Below are 20,960 nucleotides of genomic sequence, written 5' to 3'. Positions count from 1 at the left end.
GGGAGAGAGAGAGATAGGGAGGGGGGGGCAGGCGGTGGAGAGGGAGAGAGAACCCAGCCAGCCAGGACTGAGCTACCTCTGCAGCTCAGAAAACAAGAAGGGAAAGTGACTGACATGCCTCTGAACATCTCCTCCCCTTGCAACTACCTTCATCGGGGAAGCTCCACACAGTCTAAAAATCGCTGTATAAATACACGTGGACTCAACATACAGAGGCCCGCGGGCTCTCTCTCTCTCTCTCTCTCTCTCCTTTTTCCGTCTCTGTCTCTCACACACACACATGCACACAGGCACATACACACCTACACGCATGCCTATGCACAGACCCCTGAGCCCCACACCCAAACTCTCACCCAAGGACCACAGCTTTAGAGCTGCAAGGCTCTCAGGAGTTACCTGGCCCAACCCCCTCACTTTACGGAGGAGAAAAAGGAGGCCTCGACAGACAAAGTGACTTGTCTTGGGTCACACGGTTGAAGCAACTAAGCCAAGATTTGAATGGGGGTCCTCTGAGGAGCCTCATTCTCATAAGGAATCATAACTCCTATTTCTCCAGCGTTTGAAGGTGAGGTGGCATCATGGCTAGTCCAGGCCTCCTGAAGACCTGAGTTCAGATCCTGCCTCAGACATTTGCTGTGTGACCTTTAATTGCTTTCAGCCTCAGTTTCTACATCTATAATATGGATATAATAGCACCTCCCTCACAGAGTCCTCGTAAGGAGTAAATTAAATGAGACGATGTATGAAAAGCACTTTGCAAACCTTAAATCACTATATGAAGGTTAGTTATTATTATTATTATTCCCAAGTGCTCCTGCAAGGTATGTACTGTGAGTATTATTGTCACCAGTTTTCATACGAGGAAACTCAGAGCCAGGGAAATGGAGTGATTGCCTGAGGTCACAAACTCTCATATGCAAGGATTCCCATGAACATGGAGCTGAGGTCTGACCCCAGGGCTCCCCCCTCAGTCACGCACACGCACATGCAAACACTGGACTCACAGCCTCACTATTTCACACACACAAACATACAAAGATTCACACGGACAAGTGGCCTCATCCCCAGGGATTCATTCACACTCAGGCTGTTTAAGGCTGGATGGTACACACACGCACACACACACGCACGCACACCTCTCCTATACTCACAAGCACCTGCCCAGACTGTCATTCTCAACCTCACAAACTCCCCAGGTCCTCAGGACCTGCCCCTCCCCTGTCCTCTTAATTTACATTTCCAAAGATAAAGTGGTAGAGATGCAAATGAGCTCAGGCTGGGTCTGGCCGTGTAATGCAGTGCCTCCGATGCCATGCCGCCTTGCTGGGCGCAGGCGGGCAGGTGGGCAGGCAGGAAGGCTGCCCTGGAGTCCCTGGCACCCCACCTCCCCCAGTCTTCAAATCTACTGACCGCTCCAATACACCGGCCAGGGCTAGGAGAGGCTCCCTCTCCGTGGCTAGAAGGGATTTTCCTTCCCCTGTTTCTGTCAGCAGTTAAAAGCTGAAGAGGTCAGGCCGGGCCAGAAGCTGCAGCCACACCTTCCGGGCCTGGGCAGTGAACCTGGCATTGACTTTGAGCCATTTCCTCCCCAGCCCCGCAGCCCTTCTCACCTCTGTTTCAGCAGGTCCTCCACATCCTTACACATCTTCCTCCCATCCAGCAGCCTCTGCAGAAGGGTCTCATAGCCTGTGTGGGCCGTGAACTCCTTACACTGAAAAAGACCAAAAATCCAGCTCCTGACTCAGAAATACCCCTCTGTGGGTCTAGGGAAGGAGGCCTGGAAGGATGTGGCCACTGGCCCTGGTGTAGAGGTGTGTGGGTGGATGTGCCCATGTAGGAAGGGCATGTCCATATGGGCTGTCTACATGGTAGCCACAGGAGGCATTACTAGTGGTCTCTGGCATCTGGCCGCCCGAGGACAGGGCTGGAGGAGAGCAGGAGAATAGCCCCTTGTGGTAGGCTCTGAGATGGATACTATTTGCCCCCTCCCACATGTTGCGGGTCTGGGGGCACAGCTGACCAGTTTGGCCACTTCCCTGGTCGTTAAGGTAGCACCAAGCTTACATAGAGGACCTGAACCCCTCCGGACACGTGGCTTACATCAGGAACGGGGGAGGGTCAGGCTGGGCTGGGTCAGGAGAGAAAACCTTCTGGACTCTGCCAGAGAGCGAGTAGCCTGGCAAAGACAGACGCTGGGCACATGTTGAAGACACAGGCTGGTTTTTCCCTGGGCCCAGAGCAGGAAAGTAACATTCCCTCAGCCGGGCTTACCTCCCTCAGGCAAAGCTCCCCAAACCTGGGAGGCGGGTGGGGCATGGGAGAGACCATGTGGGGACAAAGTGAAGTCCCCACTGCCTTGTCTGAGCACGTGCCCCCACAGGCCAACAATAACAGGACCCTCTGATCACGGATTTGGAACTGAAAAAGACCTCAGACATTAAGTCAGTCAGTCAACAAGCATTCCTTACACGTTTACTACCAGGGAAGGGAATATAGTGCCCTGCACATAGTAGGCACACAGCAGGGAGATGGATTGTCTTGTTTGGCAGATGGTAAGGAGGAAGGAAGGGAGTAAGTCCAAGAAGTCTGGAAAGGTAGGAATGAATAGAGTGCTGCGCCTGGACTCAGGAAGACCTGAGTTCAAACTCAGCTTCAGAGACTTACTAGACGTATGGCCCTGGGCAAGTCACTTAACCCCTGTTTGCCTCAGTTTCCTCATCTATAAAGTGGGGATAAAAACAGGATCTGTCTCTCAGAGTTGTTGTGAGGACAAAATGAGATATTTGTAAAGCTCTTTGTAAACCTTAGGGTGCTATGTAAATGCTAGTTACCATCATCAGCTTGATTACTGTAGTTGTTAGTACCACTGTTATTTAGCACTTGGGGAAATTGAAGCCTAATAAGATTAAGTGGTTTTCTTAAAATCAAACAGGTGCTAGAGGCGGAGCCAACATTCAAGTTCAGGTCCTCCGGCTCTGAATCTAGCATCCATTCCAAGAAATAACGTTATCCATATCTATGAGGAAGGACGCTAGGAAGGAGAAATCACAGAATGCCTGCTGAGCAGCCAACTGGACCCCCTGTGCCCCCACGGCTGAGCAGCCAACTGGACCCCTGTGCCCTGACGGCTGAGCCCCCACCTAGGCCCCCCTGTGCCCCCACAGCTGAGCAGCCAACTGGACCCCCTATGCCTCCATGGCTGAGCCCCCACCTAGATGCCTCTATGCCTTCATAGCTAAGCCCCCACCTAGACCCCCTGTGTCCCCAAAAGATGCCCCACTACCTCCCCCAGCAAGTGGTCCTTCAGGTCCTCCAGTGAGTAGCAGACACTTCCTCTCCAGGGGCTGCCATGACACTTCTGAAGAGTTCTAATTGTTGCAGAAGAAAGAAAAGTGATCCTTCTATCAAGGCTCCATCTGCTCCTTATAACTTCCCTTCTGTTCTCCCCTCTGGGACCAGAGCAAGTCTAATCGACAGCCATGATGCCCCCCTGAGCTCACCGTCCCCAGCTCCTTGCACTGATGATCCTCTAAAGTGAACTTAAGACCATTGGTCACCCTGGTTGTACCCTTCTGGACCAAAGAAACACACACACACACACACACACGTGCACACACACACACATGCACGTGCTCGCACATGCACATACGCACACATGCACGCACACACACACACACTCAGAGTGAGCCTAGCTCCCTAGCCTATGCTAGCCTATCAATGCACTTAGAGATTCCAGGGCATTCTTCCTCTTCCTCTTCCTCTCTGGAAGACTCATGTTAGACACAAACCAGAACCACAGGAGAACGATTTCACAAGATAACAGGATCATAGTTAGAAAAGATCTTAGAGGTCACTGAATCCAATCCCCAGTTTTTACAGGGAAGGAAACTGAGATTCTGAGAAATTGAGTGACTTGTGGAATATCCCACAGCTAGCAAGTGACTCTGATCAGTACCAGAGCCCCCGCCAGTGAGGTCACAGACCCTTTCACGTTTCAAAGTACAAACAGAGACACTGAGGCTGAGGGAGGTTAGCAGCACCTCCCTCACCCTCTCTCTCTCTTTTTTTATTAATTTATTTTGATTTATCAACAATCACTTCCATAAGCTTTTGAGTTTAAAATTTTTCTCTCCCTCCCTCTTCACCTCCCTCCCCAAGACAGCACGCTATCTAATACAAGCTATACATATACATTCTTATTAAACATATTTTCACATTAGTGATGTTGTAAGTAAGAATTAGAACCAATAGGAGGATTCACCCTCTCTTACTCAGGCTATGAGCCAAGGACCAAGAAGAAGAAAGTCCAAACCAGCTCTTCCCCTCTTCTGCCAGCCCCCATCTGTTGGTCTGGCTCAGAGTGGCTGGATGCCCTGAGCTGCCCACACTTCAGTTTGTGTATTTGCCAGCTCCTCATCTCTTCGGTATTTCTTGTGTTCCCTCTAGACCTCTTAATCAGTCAGAAAGGCTATCAAACCAGCCTCACAGCCCAAGGGGGAAAAAAAGAAAACACCCACATTGGAACTCCTCAAATGCCTGCCACCCCTACCAGGAGAGGATGCAGGCAGGGGCCAGTCTAGGGTAGATAGAAATTTCAGAACCCTCCAGTGTCCCAGCCACGTCAGCTGGAACAGACTGACCCCCTCCTCTTCCTTTACAAAGGAGGAAACTGAGTCACTGAGACAGGATGGGACTAGTTCAAGATGACAGAGACTATGGACCCAAGTTTCCTAACTCCCCAGTCCAGTGCTCTTGCTACTAAGCCGCACAACTTCAACTTCATGGCAATGGAAGTACCCTGGCCGGCAAGTCAGAAGACCCAAGCTTGAACCTGAGCCTGTTTCTGACTTGGCCAAATGAGGAGTTTGACCTAGATGACCTTCAAGCTCACTTCCAGCTCTAAGGTCTAAGATCCTGGGCTTGGGAGCAAGTCCACCAGTGAGTATGACTCCAAATTTTCTCCGACTTCTCTCCATCCCAAATATCCCAACCGACGGCCCCATGGTTAGCCCGGAGAAGGTGCCTGCCCTCTGCCCCAACTGACTCTTAGAGAAAGAGAAGAAAAGCACACCTACATTGGCCATTTCCAGAGTGAGTGTGGAGAGGTGAGCAGTCCTCAGAGAAGATTTCCTGCCCACCCGCCTCCCAGCCGGCAGGGTTGGAGGGTTCCTATCTCAAAGGAGCAGCACCAGAAGATGTCCCATGGCCAAGACCTCAGGAAGAGACAATGAAGGCGAGCGAGCCGCAGTCACAGATGACTAGGCCATTCCAAGGAAGTATGGCCCTCTCCCAAGTAAGAACAGCTCACAGTGCCCCACCCTCCCCTCCGCTACAGTGTTTCCCTTCCCTTTTCCCTCCCACCTCCCCCTTCCTACCTAGTCAAATGCCACCTCCATTGGCTCAGGGCCCAGTTTAAGATCCACCTCTTCTAGGCCGCCTGATCTGATTTCTCCCATCCACACTGGCCCTCCTACTCACTGGAACTGTGAGCAGAAATGGTCCTTCAAAAACATCTAGTCTGACATGGCTTCCCCTTAACACCGACCACCGCTGCCACCACCATTTTATAGATGGGGAAACTGAGACCTGGAGAAGGAAAAAGACTTAGGATCTTCCCATCATGGGATCATGGATTTAGAGCTAAAGGGATCTGAGATAGAGCACTGAACCTGGAGGCCAGAAGACCTGAATTCAAATTCAGCCTCAGACACTTATTAGCTATATGACCCTAGTCACTTAGCTGCTATTTGTCTCAGTTTCTTCATCTGTAAAATGAAGGTAATATAGCACCTACTTCCTCGGATTGTTTTGAGAATCCAACGAAATAAAAAATCAAGAAACGTTTACTATATTCCAGGAATTGTGCACAAATGGAAAGAATGAGGGAAGACAAGACACAGAAAAAAAGACTGAAAAGAGCAATGGGGAGGGGCTGGGGTATGGTTGAGAAAGTCCTTTGGAGAGGCAGGAGAGCAGTCAGTAGTAGAGACAGGATTTGAACCCAGATCCTTGGACTCTAAATCTATTGCCCTTTCCATGAGGCTATGTGACCTCAGCACTTAATCATACTCCCTTTTATTTTTATTATACTGTTACACATCTGGAAGCCTTTCTCCCAAATAAGCTACTTGAGAGCAGAGACTTCATGTTTCTTCTCTTGTCTCCTGAGATAAGGTTGGAGGATACTGTTGGCACTTAGTGAAAAAGATAGAGAGGGGAGAGAGAGACAGAGACAGAGAGAAGAGAGAGACAGAGAGAGAGAGAGGGAGAGAGAGAAGAGAGGAGAGGGGGACAGAGAGACAGAGAGACAAAGAGACGAAGAGAGACAGAGAGGAGAGACTGAGAGAGAGGAAAAGAGAGAGACAGAGAGACAGAGAGAGACAGAGACAGGGAGAGAAAGAGAGAGAGAGAGGAAAGAGAGGGGGGAGAGACAGAGAGGAAAGAGGAGAGAGAGAGAGAGGAAAGATGAGAGGAAAGAGAGAAAAGAGAGAAGAGAGGAGATAAAGAAAAGAGAGGGGAGAAAGAGAGAGAAAAGAGAAGAAAGAGACAGAAAAGAGAGGAGAGAGAGAGAGAGAGAGAGAGAGAGAGAGAGAGAGAGAGAGAGAGGAGAAAGGGAGGGAGAAAGGAAGAAATTGCTGCACCATTACAAGAATAGCCCTCTTTTCTCAGAGTCACTTGGACACCTGAGCTAATTCCTCTGGGAGTGAGTCACTTTTGCCAACCAGTGGGCAATAAGTGTAGAGAGTAGTTCTGCTCTGACACCAAAGAAGGCATGAAGGAGCAGTGGAAAAAAATCATTTGAGTCAGAGGAGCTGGTCTCAAGGCCAAGCTCTAGTCAAGTAACCTCCCCTTTCTGGGCCTCAGTTTCCTCATTTGCAAACTGAAGGGGCTTGATTGGGTGAGTGGTTGCCAACCTGTAAGCGCAGAATCCCTTGGGGAAGGGAATGCAGAGCTACTGAAAGGGTTCCACAGACCCATGTACACCCCATGCCTGATCATTGTGATCTTCATTTAGCTCAGAAAAAAATATCTAGTGGGAATGAAAGAATGAAAAATAATGTATTAAGCCCTTACTGTAGACCTAGCACTTTACTAAGCACTGAAGATACATATACAAAAGAAGCTTAGATATTAACGGGGGAAATGACAGAGAGAGGGGAGAGATGGCCAGGGAGGAGTACTTGGGTCTGACAAGTCACAGAAGTGAGAGTAGAAAAGGAAAGCAAGACCACAGCTCCTTCATGTGAGCGTGTGCTCGATTTACTAACATGCAAAGGGGACCTTCGTATAAAACAGGGAGGGAACCACTGGACTAGATCAGAGGCTCCAAGATTTGGAGCTATCCAGGGCCTTAGAGAGCATCTGCATGATTTGGTTGAATGAGTGGAGTAGTCATTAATAAGACAACATTAACGTAAAGGACTTCTCTAGTGGAGTGCCCCAGAAACCTGTCCTTGGGGCACTCCACTAGGGACTTGGATGGAGCTGTAAAATGGCATGCTTACCAAATTTGGGGATAACACAGTGATGGGGGAGATAGCTAACATATTAGACAACAGAATCAGGACCTAAATACGTCTCATCCAACTCATTTGGTGGGCCAAATCTAATGCGATAAAATTGAAAAGAGATTGATATACTAGGGTTCAAAAAATCAGCTTCACAAGTGCAAGATAGGGGTGAAGGGCATGGTTAGAAAACAGTGTGTGTGAAAAAGATCCAGGAGTCTTAGTGGACTGCAAGTTCCATATGAGGTCATGGCAGCCACACAAGCTCATTCAATCTTAGAATACATCCAGTGGCATTGTATCCTGATCAATCACTAAACATTTATTAAGCACCCACTATGTGCCAGGAACTGTGCTAAGCTGTTCTAGAAAGGTTAGATCCCCACTGTATTCTGCCCTTGTCAGATCACGTCAGAAGGCTTGTGATAACTTCTGGGACCCCTTTTTAGGTAGAGAATGAACAGAAGAGAGTAATTAAAATGGTGAAGGGTGTTGAGATCATTCCATACATGAATCAGGGCAGAGGTTTCTTGGTATTCTGGTGAAGTCTGTGAGTCCCTTCTCCAAAATATTGCTTTTAAATGCATACAATGAAACACATAGAATTACAAAGGAAACCAATTATTCTACATACAGTTATCAAAATATTTTTTAGAAAAACCAAGTTCACAGACCCCAGGTTAGAAACCCTGAGTTAGAAGGCCTGGGGATGTTTACTTTGGAGAAGAGAAGATTTTTGGGGGGTGACATGGTAACTGTCTTCAAACATTTGAAGGGCTGCCCTGTGGAAGAGGGATCAGATTTCTTCTCCTTGGCCTTAGAGGGCAGAACCAAGAAAAGCATCTGGAAGTTTCAGAGGCAGATTTAAATTCAGTGTATTGGAAAACTTCCTAAGAGAGCCATCCACAAACAGTGTGTGCTGCCTGGCAAGGTAATGAGTTCCCCGTCATCAGGATTCTTCCAGCAAAGGCTGGAGGACCGCTACTGGGGGGCTGGTATCAGAGATTCTTGTTCAGATCAGAGCTGGGCTCTGAGATGTCTTCCAGCTTTGATAGTTGGTGATTCCCTTTCTTCTAAGATCACTTTGACCTTGAAATCCCATGATCCTGGGACCAAGGGTTTCCATGCACAAATGTGGAGTTACTCCTTCCCCAGGTACTTATCTCCTCCCTGGCCACACCCTTGACTAGGGGAATTCAAATTTTGTTTTTCGATACCCACATACTATGGGCTCAGGCCATATAGATGTAATTAAGTGATTAATTACATTCAGCTTCAGTTCCATTGAGTAATTGATCCAACCCCAGCTGCAGCAACTTTTACTTGCACAGTATAATTGTGAGGCAAGTGGTCATGCTCTACAGGCCTACTTGAAATTAAGTTTAAAAAAAAAATTTACTATTAATTAGCCCTAATTTTCAGATGAGGCAACTCAGGCTCAGAGAATTGAAACGATTACATCTTAAGAGCTGGAAGGGACCTTAGGGGTGATCTTGTCCAACCCCCTCATTTAACAGAAGGGGAAACTGAGTCACGCATCTCCCTAGCTACAAGTCTGCTTTAGGAGACCTTTCTTCAACATCTAGCACCTCAATGTATCTGCTATGACCCATCTTGGGGTTCAAGCTGCTGTTGATGTGTAATTGTCTACTTGCAGAAATGAGGCCAAATGACAGACCAAGACATTATGATCATTATCGTTACTATTGTTGCTGTTATGATGACATATTGTTCCTGAGTTCAAATCAGGCCTCAGACACTTAGGAGCTGTGTGACAATGAGCAAGTCACTTCACCCTGTTTGCCTCAGTTGCCTCATTTGTAAAATGGGCTGGAGAAGGAAATGGCAAACCACTTCAGTATCTCTGCTAAGAAAACCCCAACTGGGATCTTGAAGAGATAGGACACAACTGAAAATGACTGAACAACAGTTATATGTACTGAGGCTGAATAGGCAACTCTCATTTTAGGAGATCTTTTTTCTAAGCAGGGGAAACTTTTGTGTTATATAAAGTTTACTGTAATCCTTTTTTGTTTACATAGGAATAGGGGCAGGGGCTGAACCTCTGATATCATTAGTACAGGGACCCCCTAGATGGGAAAACTCCACTGATACAGGTTGGCACCTTCTCCGACACTTAGAATCTTAGAGAGGTGCTTAGGGCATTGAGAGGTTTAATGATCTGCCCAAGGTCACACAGCCAGGATGTGTCAAAAGCAGAATTTGAATCTAAGCCTTCCTGGTTTTAAGGCCAACTCTCTGTTCGCTGTACCACACTGTCTCTTTGCTTGCATGTTTTTTTAACTTAATTTTATTATTTTCAATTAACAAAAATTTATTTTTTTCTCCCTCCCACTGCCCCTTTCCCACTGAAAAGAGAGACAAAACTCTTGTAATAAATATGCACAGTCAAGCAAAATAAGTTCCCATATTCACCATTGTCCAAAAAATATATGTCTCATTCTATATCCGGAGTCCATCCCCTCTCTGTCAAGAGCAGAGTAGCCTACTTCACCATCAGTCCTCTGGAATCATGGGTGACCATTGCATTGATCAGAATTCCTGAGTCTTTCACAGTCATTTATCTTCATTATGTTGTAATTGTATACACATTCTCCTGCTCACTTCACTTTGCCTCAGTTTTCTCTGAAACCATCCCTTTCATCCCTTTTTATAGCATAACAATATTTAATTACATTCATATGCCATAATATTTCTATCACTTCCCCAGTTGATGGGCCCCACCTTAGTTTCTAGTTCTTTGCCACTACAGAGTAGTATATCTTTGTACATCTGGGTCCTTTCCCTCTTTCTTTGATCTCTTTGGTACATGGACCTAGTAATGGTATTCCTAGATCATTCAGTTTAGTAACTTTGGGGGCATAGTTCCAAATTTCAGAGTTTCGGGAATGTCTGGACCAATTCACAGCTCTACCAACAGCTCATTAATGTGCCTGTTTTACCAAAACCCTGCCGGCATCTGCCATTTTCCCTTTTTGTTAATTTTGTCAATCTGATGTGTTCCTGAGGTGGGACTTTTTGCTTGCACATTAAGAGTGAAGAGTTTTCTTTGACACATAACACCTAATCTACTCAAAAATCTACATGCCAAAAGTTCAATGCATTTTTTTTCCCTTTTTGTAACTTTTAAAAAAGGCTTTCCCATTTTGTTGCCATTCTTAAAAAATGGCATTAGGTTTTGTCAAGGTCATTCTTAGGCCATCTGTTACTGTCCCAGCAGAGGAGAATACTACCTCCCAATAGCATTGACTTTGGGTTAATTATTGGAAACAATCCATCCTGGGTTTCTCCTCCAGAAAACAGGCACAGGAGCACACCCCTCATTTGGAAACACCTCAGGGTGCTTTGGCTCGATTTTTATTGGTGATCCAGCCAGCTGTAACTTGCATTCTTCAATAACCGTCTTTGAAGTATATATAGTTGTACGTTGGGTTTTGCTTTCCCTTTTGTGTGATGCAGATGTAACTGATCACAAAGTTATTCTTTCAGGAAGCATTTGCTGTTAAATGTTGGGAAAAGGGCACCCCTCCAGAATTTGGAACTGGCTCCTAAACCTAGAGGAAGGTCCCAGGGTCCTCTGACTCTAAGCCCAGCGCCATTTCCATTGCACCACATGGTTGCTGATCCCAGTAAAACAGATTCATTAATAGTGAGACATTTTCATTGTAACAGATAGCTAGCTCTTAAGTTATATAATGTGGCATTATGTACAGAGAGCAAAGATATTGGAGTCAGGAAGACCTGGGCTCAAGTTCCACTTAGGATGCTTTCTATGAATGACTGACTGACTGAATGAGTGAATAGAGCATTTATTAAGTGCTTATTATATGCAAAGCACTGCTTGAGCTCTGAGGATATAAATAGATAAGACAGTCCCTGCTCTCTGGGAGCTCACATTCTAATGCGGACAGGCATGCTCTGGAGGATGTGCTAATTTGCATTGGTTGGTAGGAGGTTCCCTTCACCAATGAAATTACAGGTGTCGTCCAAAATCTAAAAGCTGCATAAAGGGCAGGTGCTAGAAGAAGAAAGACCTGGGCTCAAGTCCTGCTTTTCACACGTACTAGTTGTGTGTAACAAGCAAGAGAATATCATTTAACTCTCAGTTCCGTAAGCAATTCTCTAAAACTGTGCATCGCTGGCAAGCTGCCAATCCAGAACACGGGAGGCAGTTTCCACACCAGGACTTCCTTACATTGATGAAACCACAAATCTAAATCCCTCCCACCCCAATGTTTCCTTTCCAGTTACTCACCATAACTTTTCTAAAATGTTAACTTTCAGGATGGAAATTCTTCCTCTTTTACGTTAATCCTATCAGATGCCATTAGGGCCTTGCCCCATCTCACACTGGCTAGTTAAAAATAGACTCCTATGGACACTAGTTCCTCCTTCCCTCCCTCATATTTCTCCGGGTAGCCATGGGACAGACTGATCTAAGAAATGGTGGTGAAGGAAGCCGTGACTATAAACTGGGGGCCAACTTGGATTCACTAGGAACACGTCAGACCACACTATTCTTGCTTCTTTTTCCTTTACGCATCCTGAAATGAAGAGAAACGTTTTAAAGATGATGGATTTAGATTTCAGAGGGCTCTAGACTAAGAGTTCTTAACCTTTTGGGGGTCAAGGTTCCCTTTGGCAGCCTGGTGAGGTCTATGGCCTCCTCAGAATCATGTTTGTAAGTACACAAAATATGTGGGATTACCAAGGAAACCAATTATATTGAAATACAATTATAAAAATACTATTAATAGCTAACTTCTCTGCGCCAATGTGCTAAATGCTTGTGCTAAATGTTTTACAAATATTATCTCATTTTATCCTCACTACAACCCTGGAAAATATTATTATTAACCCCATTTTACAGATGAGGAAATTGAATCAAATAGAGATTGAGTAACTAATCCGGGGTCACACAGCTAATAAGTATCTGAGGGTGGATTTGAATTCAAATCTTCCTGAAGCCAGGTCTCAAGGACCCCACTTCAAGAATCTCTGGACCAGACATAACTTCCCATGCTACCTTTGTAGACAAGATGGAGAGACAGGATCTAGGAGCAAGCTAGGTGGTGCAGTGGACAGAAGGCTAGACCTGGAATAAGAAACTCTGACTGGAAGTCCCATCTCCGACACTAACCATGTGAATCTAGGCACGTTACTTAACCTCTGCTTGCCTCAGTTTCCTCAGCTGTAAAATGAGGATAATAATAGCTCATACCAACAAGGGCTATTGTTGAGGGTAAAATGAGATATTTATAAAATGCTTTGCAAACTTTAAAATGCTGTCTATCTCTCTCTCTTTCTCTCTCTCTTTCTCTTTCTCCATATATATTTAAATAGATTTGAAACTAGTTAAGAGAGTAGATCCAAAGAGTAATAATGAATAATAACCACAACTCATATTGTTATAGTGCTTTAAGATTTGAAAAAATACTTTTCTCATAGCAACTGGGTGAGCTAGGTATTGTTTTATGAACCCCATTTTGTAGCTGAGGAAACTGACACCTAGAGAAGTGAAATCTACTAATGACAGAATTTGAGAACCGGAAGGGGACTTCAATGGTGTCTAGTCCAACCCAAACATGGAAAGAATGACTTGCCCAAGATTACACAGCTGTCCCATCTGAGTAGGGATTCAAATCAGGGTCTTTCCTGATGCTGAGAAGGCAGAGAAATATCACGGACAGGATGCTAACCTTGAAGTCATGGGACCTAAATTCAAATCCTAGCTTGACCATGGACTCCTCAGACAAATTGTTTAATTACTTTGCACCTCAGTTTCCTTATGTGTAAAACGAAGGGGTTGGATTAAGTGATCTCAAAGGTCCTTCTCAATTCTCAATCTATATTCCTCCACCCTGCATTCCACCTCCTACATCATACTACCTCTCTTAAAATAAGGAATTGTTGTCAACCTGGAGAGCCTAGTATTATGCCATTGGACTCTGTACTTGACCATACATAACACTGTTGAATGTTAAACATTCTTCTTGGGGTGTGAGATTTGGAGTCAAAGGAGCTAGGTTCTAATCCCTGCCCTGCCCACTTACTGCTTCTGTGGTTTTTGTTTGTCCTTCATTCGTCATTCTTGAGAGAGACCATGACAGCAGGAAGGTGATACTATGACTTGCAAGTGAATTGGATTTAAGTGAGGGAGGGCTGTGCAAAGTCACCAGCCTCGATTTCTCCTCTGGAGCCATCTGGGTTCAGTGGCAAGATATAGATCAGGCTACTTCTGTGGCTTTGGAGAAACCACTTGGCCTCAGGCTCTTCACGGTAAAGTGTGAGAGTTGGAGCAGGTTGATCCCTGATATCCCTTCCAGCTCTTAATCCATAACCCTATAATTAATGCTTTGAAGAAAGATAGAGATGTCACGATTATCAGGCATGATCACAGAGCTGGGAGGATTCACTAAGGCATTGGATGTCAGAATCCAGGCTAGGAAAGGCATCTTCAAGTGGGACCAATAAGGTGAAATTTAATAGGAGCAAATATAAACTTAATAGCAGCAAATATAAATTTAATAGGAGCAAAAATAAATTTCACCCGTCACGGTATTAGGTTAAAAAAAAAAGTCACCTTCACAAATAGTGCTTTGAGGAGAGCTGGGATAAGCACACTTCATGTGAAAAAGAGAGTGTAGAATGTCAGGGTTGGAAGAGACCAGAGAGCTCACCTGCTCTGACCCCAAGGCTTAGGGAGGGGAAACCATTTTCTCAAGGTCACACAGGAATAAATGGCATCTCCAAGGACTTAGATCCCAAGTTCAGTGCTCTGGGTCCACCACAGCACAGCTGCCCCCAAAACAGAGGCTTCATTGTGGCCAATAACATGACATGGCTGGGAAAGGAATGAAATACTCCCAGATCTAGGGTAACCATTCACCTCCCGCCTCTGTGCTTTTACATAGATGGTCCTCCGTGTCTGGAATGCACCTGGAATTCAGGGGACAGGTGTCTGGTCACCAGACATGGTGGTCCTCCGTGTCTGGAATGCACTTCCTCCTAATTCCTCTTGGGCCCCCAGAGTAGCCCCGGTTTAGCAGCCATGCCCCTGGGGGAGAGAATTGACTCAGTTGAATGGACAGTGTTCAGACTCCTGAGACAGCTACCAAGGCTGGACCACATGAGCTTCTTTCAAGACACCCCCTGCTTCCTTGACGGGAGCCTTTCCTGCTTCTCTCTACTCTCTCCCTCTTGAAATTATTTTGTACAAGAGAAACAGCATCACATATTGGACAAAGACCTGGCCTCAGAGCAGGAAGACCTGGGCTCAAGTCCCATCTCTGAAATCCAGTGGTTTTCTCGACCTTCGATAACCTCTCGGTGCCTCAGGCACAGATCTTCTGTGATCTGAGTGACTGAGGAAGTTCCCTCCATCAACGAAATCACAAGTGCAGACAAAAAGAAATTGGTATTGGTGTATATACTTTGTATTTACTCATCTGTATACACGTTGTGTCTCCCTAGAAGAACAGAAGCTCCTCGAGGGCAGGCGCTAGGTTATTTCTGTCTTTCTACTTCGGCATCTGAGAACAATGCTTTACACAGAGCTAGCCCTCCAACAGAGGTTCATTGAATTGAATTGAATCTTACTCTGTTTCAGCTGTCACCTGTTTCTGTTTTTAAGGAGGTCCCTGACCAACTGCACCAAACCAGGAGAAAATTGCCCGGAGGCAGACTCGGGCTTGGTGGGAGAAAACTTGCCAATCATTAGAGCTGTCCTGCAAAGGCTAGGCTGCCTGGGAAAGTTGGCTGGGATTCTCCCTTTACCTGAGCAATTAAGCAGAGTCCAGCTCACCGACAGCAAAGAATGTTGTAGAAAAAATTCATCATAGTGTAGGATGAAGGATGCTGGACCTGCACGCAGAATACTTGAGTTCAGATCCCACCCCTGCCACTTACAACTTGTGAGACTTCAGTCAAGTCACTTGACTAAACTCTCTGGACCTCCATCTCCCCTCTGGGCATTGTACTAGACGGTCCCTAAGGCCCCTTGCGGCGCAAGCGCTAGGATCCTATGCTTTCTTTGCAGGCCCCTTCGAGCTCTCAGATGCAGTGATTCCGCCATTTGAGGTCAGTTTTCTGATCATTCCTAGGCACCATCATCACTTGGGCAGAAAGTGCCGATTTTCTGTGATGCAGAAAAGGCAAAGCAGAGAGATGAACGTTAGAATCGAGACTCAAGAAGACCTGAACGAACTGTTGCCAGGATACATGAATCTCCTTATTTCAGCAGCCACCAAAGTCTTCTCCAAAGCCCCAACACACAGCCTCTGTGTGGGGAGGGGATGACCACGGGCTCTCCAAGGAGCTGAGCACAAAGTCTAGTAGGTCCTATCAGGCTAGAAGGGCTTCAAGTATAGGACATTTGAGTTCTGTCCTAGTTGGTTGCTGGGTGGTGCAGTGGATAGACCATTAAACCTAGAGTTAGGAAGACCTGAGTTCAAATCCAGCCTCAGACACCTATTAGCAGTGTGACCCTGGGCAGGTAACCTATCCTCTCTATACCTCAGTTTCCTCCAAAGTGGGGATCATAATAACACTTCCTTTCCTCCCAGGGTTGTAGTGAGGGTAAATAAAAGTATATTTGTAAAGTTTATTGCAAACCTTAAAGTGCTATGTGAATGCTAACTATTATTAAGTTCGGAGAAGTTCATCACAAGGATAGCTGCAGGGGGATGAATTTATTTTAGCTCCTTCCATATCTTGGTAGATGACCTTCATGAATTCATGTGGCTAAGAAACACTCGTTGCCTGGTAATTAGCTCTTGAGTGATGAGGCTTTCTAAACTTGGCAAGACTGATCACAGATGCAGGAATGAAGGATTAACTCCAACCCTCTCCTCTCCTCTCCTCCCTTCCCTTTTCTCTTCCACTCTCTTCTCTCCTCCTCTGCCCTCCCCTCCCCTTTCCTCCCCTTCCTTCCCTTCTTCTAAGCCTTAGAATCTAAAGGAAGGGGTTGGTCTTCCAACCCCTAAACTCACACCCTACTCTAGTGGAATGAGCACTGCTTTTAGAGACGGTTCATTAGTCAGTCAATGTTTATTAAGTTTACTATGTGCCAGGTGCTGTTATGTGCTGGGGCTACAAAGAAAAACAAAAGATAGTCCCTGCTCTCTCTGTGCTTACAGTCTAATGGGGGAGAGAATATGTAAACAGCTAAGTACATACATGATATATGTGTATATACATATATAATAGATATGTTAATTTATTAAGTATGTATACACACGTATATATGCAATGCATCTTGCATGTACCTAATTAAATATGCACGCATATATGTGTGTATACATATAATAGATATATTAATCTATCGTATAACACATGTGTATAGATATCTTGTGTGTCCCTAAGAAATATGCATGTGTGTATATATGTGTGTGTATACACACTCACACACATACACATACACACATATATATGATGGATGGGAGGTAACGTTAAAGTTGCAGGCATCAGCCTTTGGGGATGGGGATAGCATCCTTGCAGGTCTGAGGCTTGAAGAAAGTTAGGATCAAAGTCAAAAGGTGACCAATATGGGTCTTGCTGTATGACCCTGGGCAAATCACTCTGCTTCCACCTCTATAAAACAGGGATAATAATACTTGCCCTTGAGGCAGGTACTTCATGGAACTGCTGGGAGGAAAGGGCTTTGTAAACCATAAACTTCTACAGAAGTGAAAGCATCTAGTGTTATCACTGGGCTCATGGAGCCACTGACTGCTCGTTAAAGCCTTGGAGGGGCTGGCATCTGCCTAGATAAAGGGGAGTGCTCGGGGGATGCTGGAAAATGTTTAACAGGCTGTCTTGGGAAAAAAAATGTACCCACTACACAGTTTTGAGTTTAATTTTTATTATTGACATTTCCCCATCACTTTCTTAATTCTAGACAATCAACAGAACAATAAATTAAGCCCTGACATGTAGCATTTGCCATTCCTGAGGCGTTCCCACTGAAGATTTCACAATCTACTCTCCCAGCCCCCATGAGAACCCAGCTGGAAGACACTGCCAAAATTTGGAGCAGTCCAGTAGTATTATGGTTACTGACATTATTCTGCTTAGGCAAGCCAGCCTGGGTGCTAGGTTTGGGGAAGGAGAACTAAAGTTTTCTTCAGATAAAGGAGGCAATAGTTATTTGAAGATCCAGAGGGCGGAAAGAAGACCAAAAAACCCAAGCTATAGTTGTTAAAGAGAGAGAGAAGTCAAGTGGGAAACCTGAAAGGTTCAGGGGGTCAGAGAGTTAATAGAAGATACCAACTGATATTCAGTTGGAGCCAAATCTACAGTGTCATATCATAGGGCTCTGTGCCTGACCCCATCATAGCCTATGTTTTTATCAACACCAGATTGCTACAACAGAAAGAAGACTAGATATGAAATCAAGACCCGGCTTGGAGTCCCTGCTGAGCCACTTTAGTGTGAGTCATTGGGCAAAACTCTGTAATGGAAAGAGAGGGGTGACTTAGGCAAGTCACGCATCTCTAGGTCTTGGTTTCCTCATCCTTAAAATTGGAGGAATGGTCTAGATAATCTTTCGGGCTCCTTCCAGCTTTAGTACTCTGTCTGAGAAGCACTGACCAAGCTTTTCTCATAACAGCTGAAGAGACGCATATTTCATTCTATATACCACTTAGTAAGCAAAGCTCCTAGAAAGATATAAATCAAGAATTCGGCGTCCCCAAAGAACTTGTAATGGATGGCTCACTGTTAATCATTTATGGAAATGAGTCACAGAACCTCTGTAATTGCAGTAACATCTTAAGGGCTTTGTAGCATCAATATACCAAACAACTATTAAACCTTTCCAGGAATTAGGGCAGGGAGGCACCTGTGTGGTCGGACTATGGGGTTGCAAGCAGTGTAAGCAAGGGAGAATGAAGGGCGGGGCTGTGCTGTGATGAAGGAACCTTATGAAGATCATATCTTCACCTCCTGCTGGGGTGCCTGGGGGAATCATACATATAGCCAGGCTTTCTTCTCTGAGAGACAAGTGTGGGGTAGTAGACAGAGTGCTGGAATTGGAGTCAAATTTTTGTTTGAGTCTTGACCCTGCCGCTTCCTAGATGCGTGACCCTAACTAAATTGCTTTACCCCTTGGAACCTCAGTTTCTTCATCTGTAAAATGGGATAGTCATCCTTGTACTACATACCTCATAAGATTATTCAGAGACTTGATTGTCTATTGTGTCTATTTTCTCTGCTCCTAACACATAATGATCCTTAAAAATGCTCATTCAACTGAATTGCAAGGTAATGTACTAGAAATCGGTGTTATAAAGACAAACAAAAAAATCTATGCTCAAGGAATTTACAATGGTAGGGGGAGAGGATGCCTGTGCATACTGATAAGCAAAGAAAAATTACATGAAAAGTAATTTCTTTCTTTCTTCCTTTCTTTTTTTTTTTGGCAATCAGGATTAAATGACTTGCCCAGGGTCACACAGCTAGTAAGTATCTGAGGTCAAATTTGAACTTGGGTCCTCCTGACTCCAGGGCTGGTGCTCTGCCCACTGCTCCACCTTACTGCCCCTACAAAGTAATTTCCAGAGGGAAAGAGTACCAGCTGTAAGGATCATGAAATGCCTCAAGTGCGTAGCAGCCAGGCTGTGCTTCACAGGATGCAAGCAGTTCCAGCCTTAGAATCTTTTGTTCTTGTACTTTGAGGAGTGGTCCATCAAGGTATGAATGGGGATTGCTACTGGGTAATCACTGAGGGATGGGATGCCAGCTGGCTGATGTTCTAGATGGTCTAGGGATGTTCCGCTGTTGGTGACTTCTGACAAATGGGTTCTGTTATGCCTGGTTGGTTTTAGTTTTGATTTTGGTCACAATGGGTGTGCCATGGCTCCTGCCTCCTCTTGCTTGATATTTTCCTCCTAAGTGTGTGTGTGGGGGGGGGAGACACCTTGTCTCCTGACTAGACTATGAGTTCCATGAGGATAAGGGCCATGTTTCCTATATCTTTGATGTCCCCCAGTGGGCTCAGTGTAGGGCTGGACACAGAGAAGGTGCTCAGTAAATATTAGTTGCTGGGCTGATTGATTTTATGCACATATACACAATGTAATCATGCTTTAAAAATCACATTCTCATAACAATATAGGTTTAGAATTGTAAGAGACCCAGGAGTCATCCTGGACCAGCTCTGTCATTGGACAGATGAAGACATAGATGCTCATGGATGTACCATATACTAGGTAGCTGGTGGTAGAGTGGATAGAGAGCTGGGCCTGGAGTCAGGAAGACCTGAGTTCAAAACCAGCCTCAGACACTTACTAGCTACGTGACCCTGGGCAAGTCACTTAACCTCTCTGAGTCCTAGTTTTCCCATATGCAAATTGAAGAAAATGTTAAGTGCCCTACTGACCTCACAGGGCTGTTGTTGGGCAGGAGTTCTTCACTCTGACCATTTTTTTTTTTAAATTCTGATAATCATATCACAATATAATTTTTTATTTGCTTTGCAATCTTATGTTTTATTTTATGAATTTAAAAGCATTAATCTGGGAAAGATAGGATTCACCAAACTGGCAAAAAGAGTCCATAACACAAAAAACATGAAGAACCCCTGATGTATCAGTATAATAAATTATATTAAAAACAAAAACATCCAAAACCACACGATTATCTTAATAGATGCAGGAAGTCTTTGACAAAGTATAGCACCTTTTTATGCTAAAACCCCTACAAAGTATAAGCATAGAAGGACCTTTTTTAATATTGTAAAACATCTATCTAAAACCAAAAGCAATCATCATAGACAATGGGGATACACTAGAACCTTTTCCAATAAAAATCGGAGTGAAACAAGGATATCCACCCTCCTCACTATTAGTTGATATAGTTCTGGAAATGCTAACAAGAGCAATAATACAAGAGAAAGGAATTAAAGGCATAAAGATACGTAAAGAAGAGATAAAACTAACCCAATTTGCTGGTGATATGATGATTTGCTTGGAAAATCCTAGGGAACTGGCAAAGATACTAATTAAGATAATTAATGGCTTCAGGAAAGGTTTAGGCTACAAAAGAAACCCTCAAAATTGATAGAATTTCCATATAATAATTATAGAACAAAAGAAGCAAAAATGGAAAGGAAAATCTCCTTCCAAATAACTACAAAACACATAAAATATCTGGGGATCGACTTACCAAAAAACATCCAAAATCTGCACAGATTTAATTATAAAGTTTCAATAACAAAGATACAATTACAAAATGCTCTTAAAAGAACAGGGGCAGCTAGAAGGTGCAGTGGATAGAGCACTGGCCCTGGATCCAGGAAGATCTGAGTTCAAATCTGCCCTTAGACGTTTGACACTTACTAGCTGTGTGACCCTGGGCAAGTCACTTCACCCCATTGCCTCACCAAAAGGAAAGAAAGAAAGAAAGAAAGAAAGAAAGAAAGAAAGAAAGAAA

The 20,960-nt window shown here is 44.8% G+C and overlaps 1 protein-coding gene across 4 annotated transcripts in view; it reads right to left on the bottom strand.

The window, feature by feature from the left end:
* PSTPIP1 (proline-serine-threonine phosphatase interacting protein 1) overlaps nt 1–20,960 on the bottom strand; it is a 97,531-nt gene that overhangs the window by 50,873 nt on the left and 25,698 nt on the right. The window contains exons 1-2 of one of the 4 annotated variants that reach the window (XM_027840743.1): nt 5,076–5,288; nt 1,611–1,711 (exon numbers count right to left, since the gene is read on the bottom strand). The exons of 2 other annotated variants lie outside the window; for them this stretch is intronic. In XM_027840743.1, the coding sequence (XP_027696544.1) occupies nt 1,611–1,711; nt 5,076–5,084 (110 nt within the window). In that variant the 5' untranslated portion in view covers nt 5,085–5,288. Of the gene's footprint in view, nt 1–1,610; nt 1,712–5,075; nt 5,289–20,960 lie in introns of those variants that run through there. One more of the 4 variants, XM_027840742.1, reaches the window with a different exon arrangement.

Source organism: Vombatus ursinus, unplaced genomic scaffold, assembly GCF_900497805.2.
Source record: "Vombatus ursinus unplaced genomic scaffold, bare-nosed wombat genome assembly UNPS02014847.1, whole genome shotgun sequence".
Taxonomy (NCBI): domain Eukaryota; kingdom Metazoa; phylum Chordata; class Mammalia; order Diprotodontia; family Vombatidae; genus Vombatus; species Vombatus ursinus.
The sequence above is the reverse complement of the archived record's forward strand: the minus strand, read 5'-3'. Positions and strand labels throughout refer to the sequence as shown.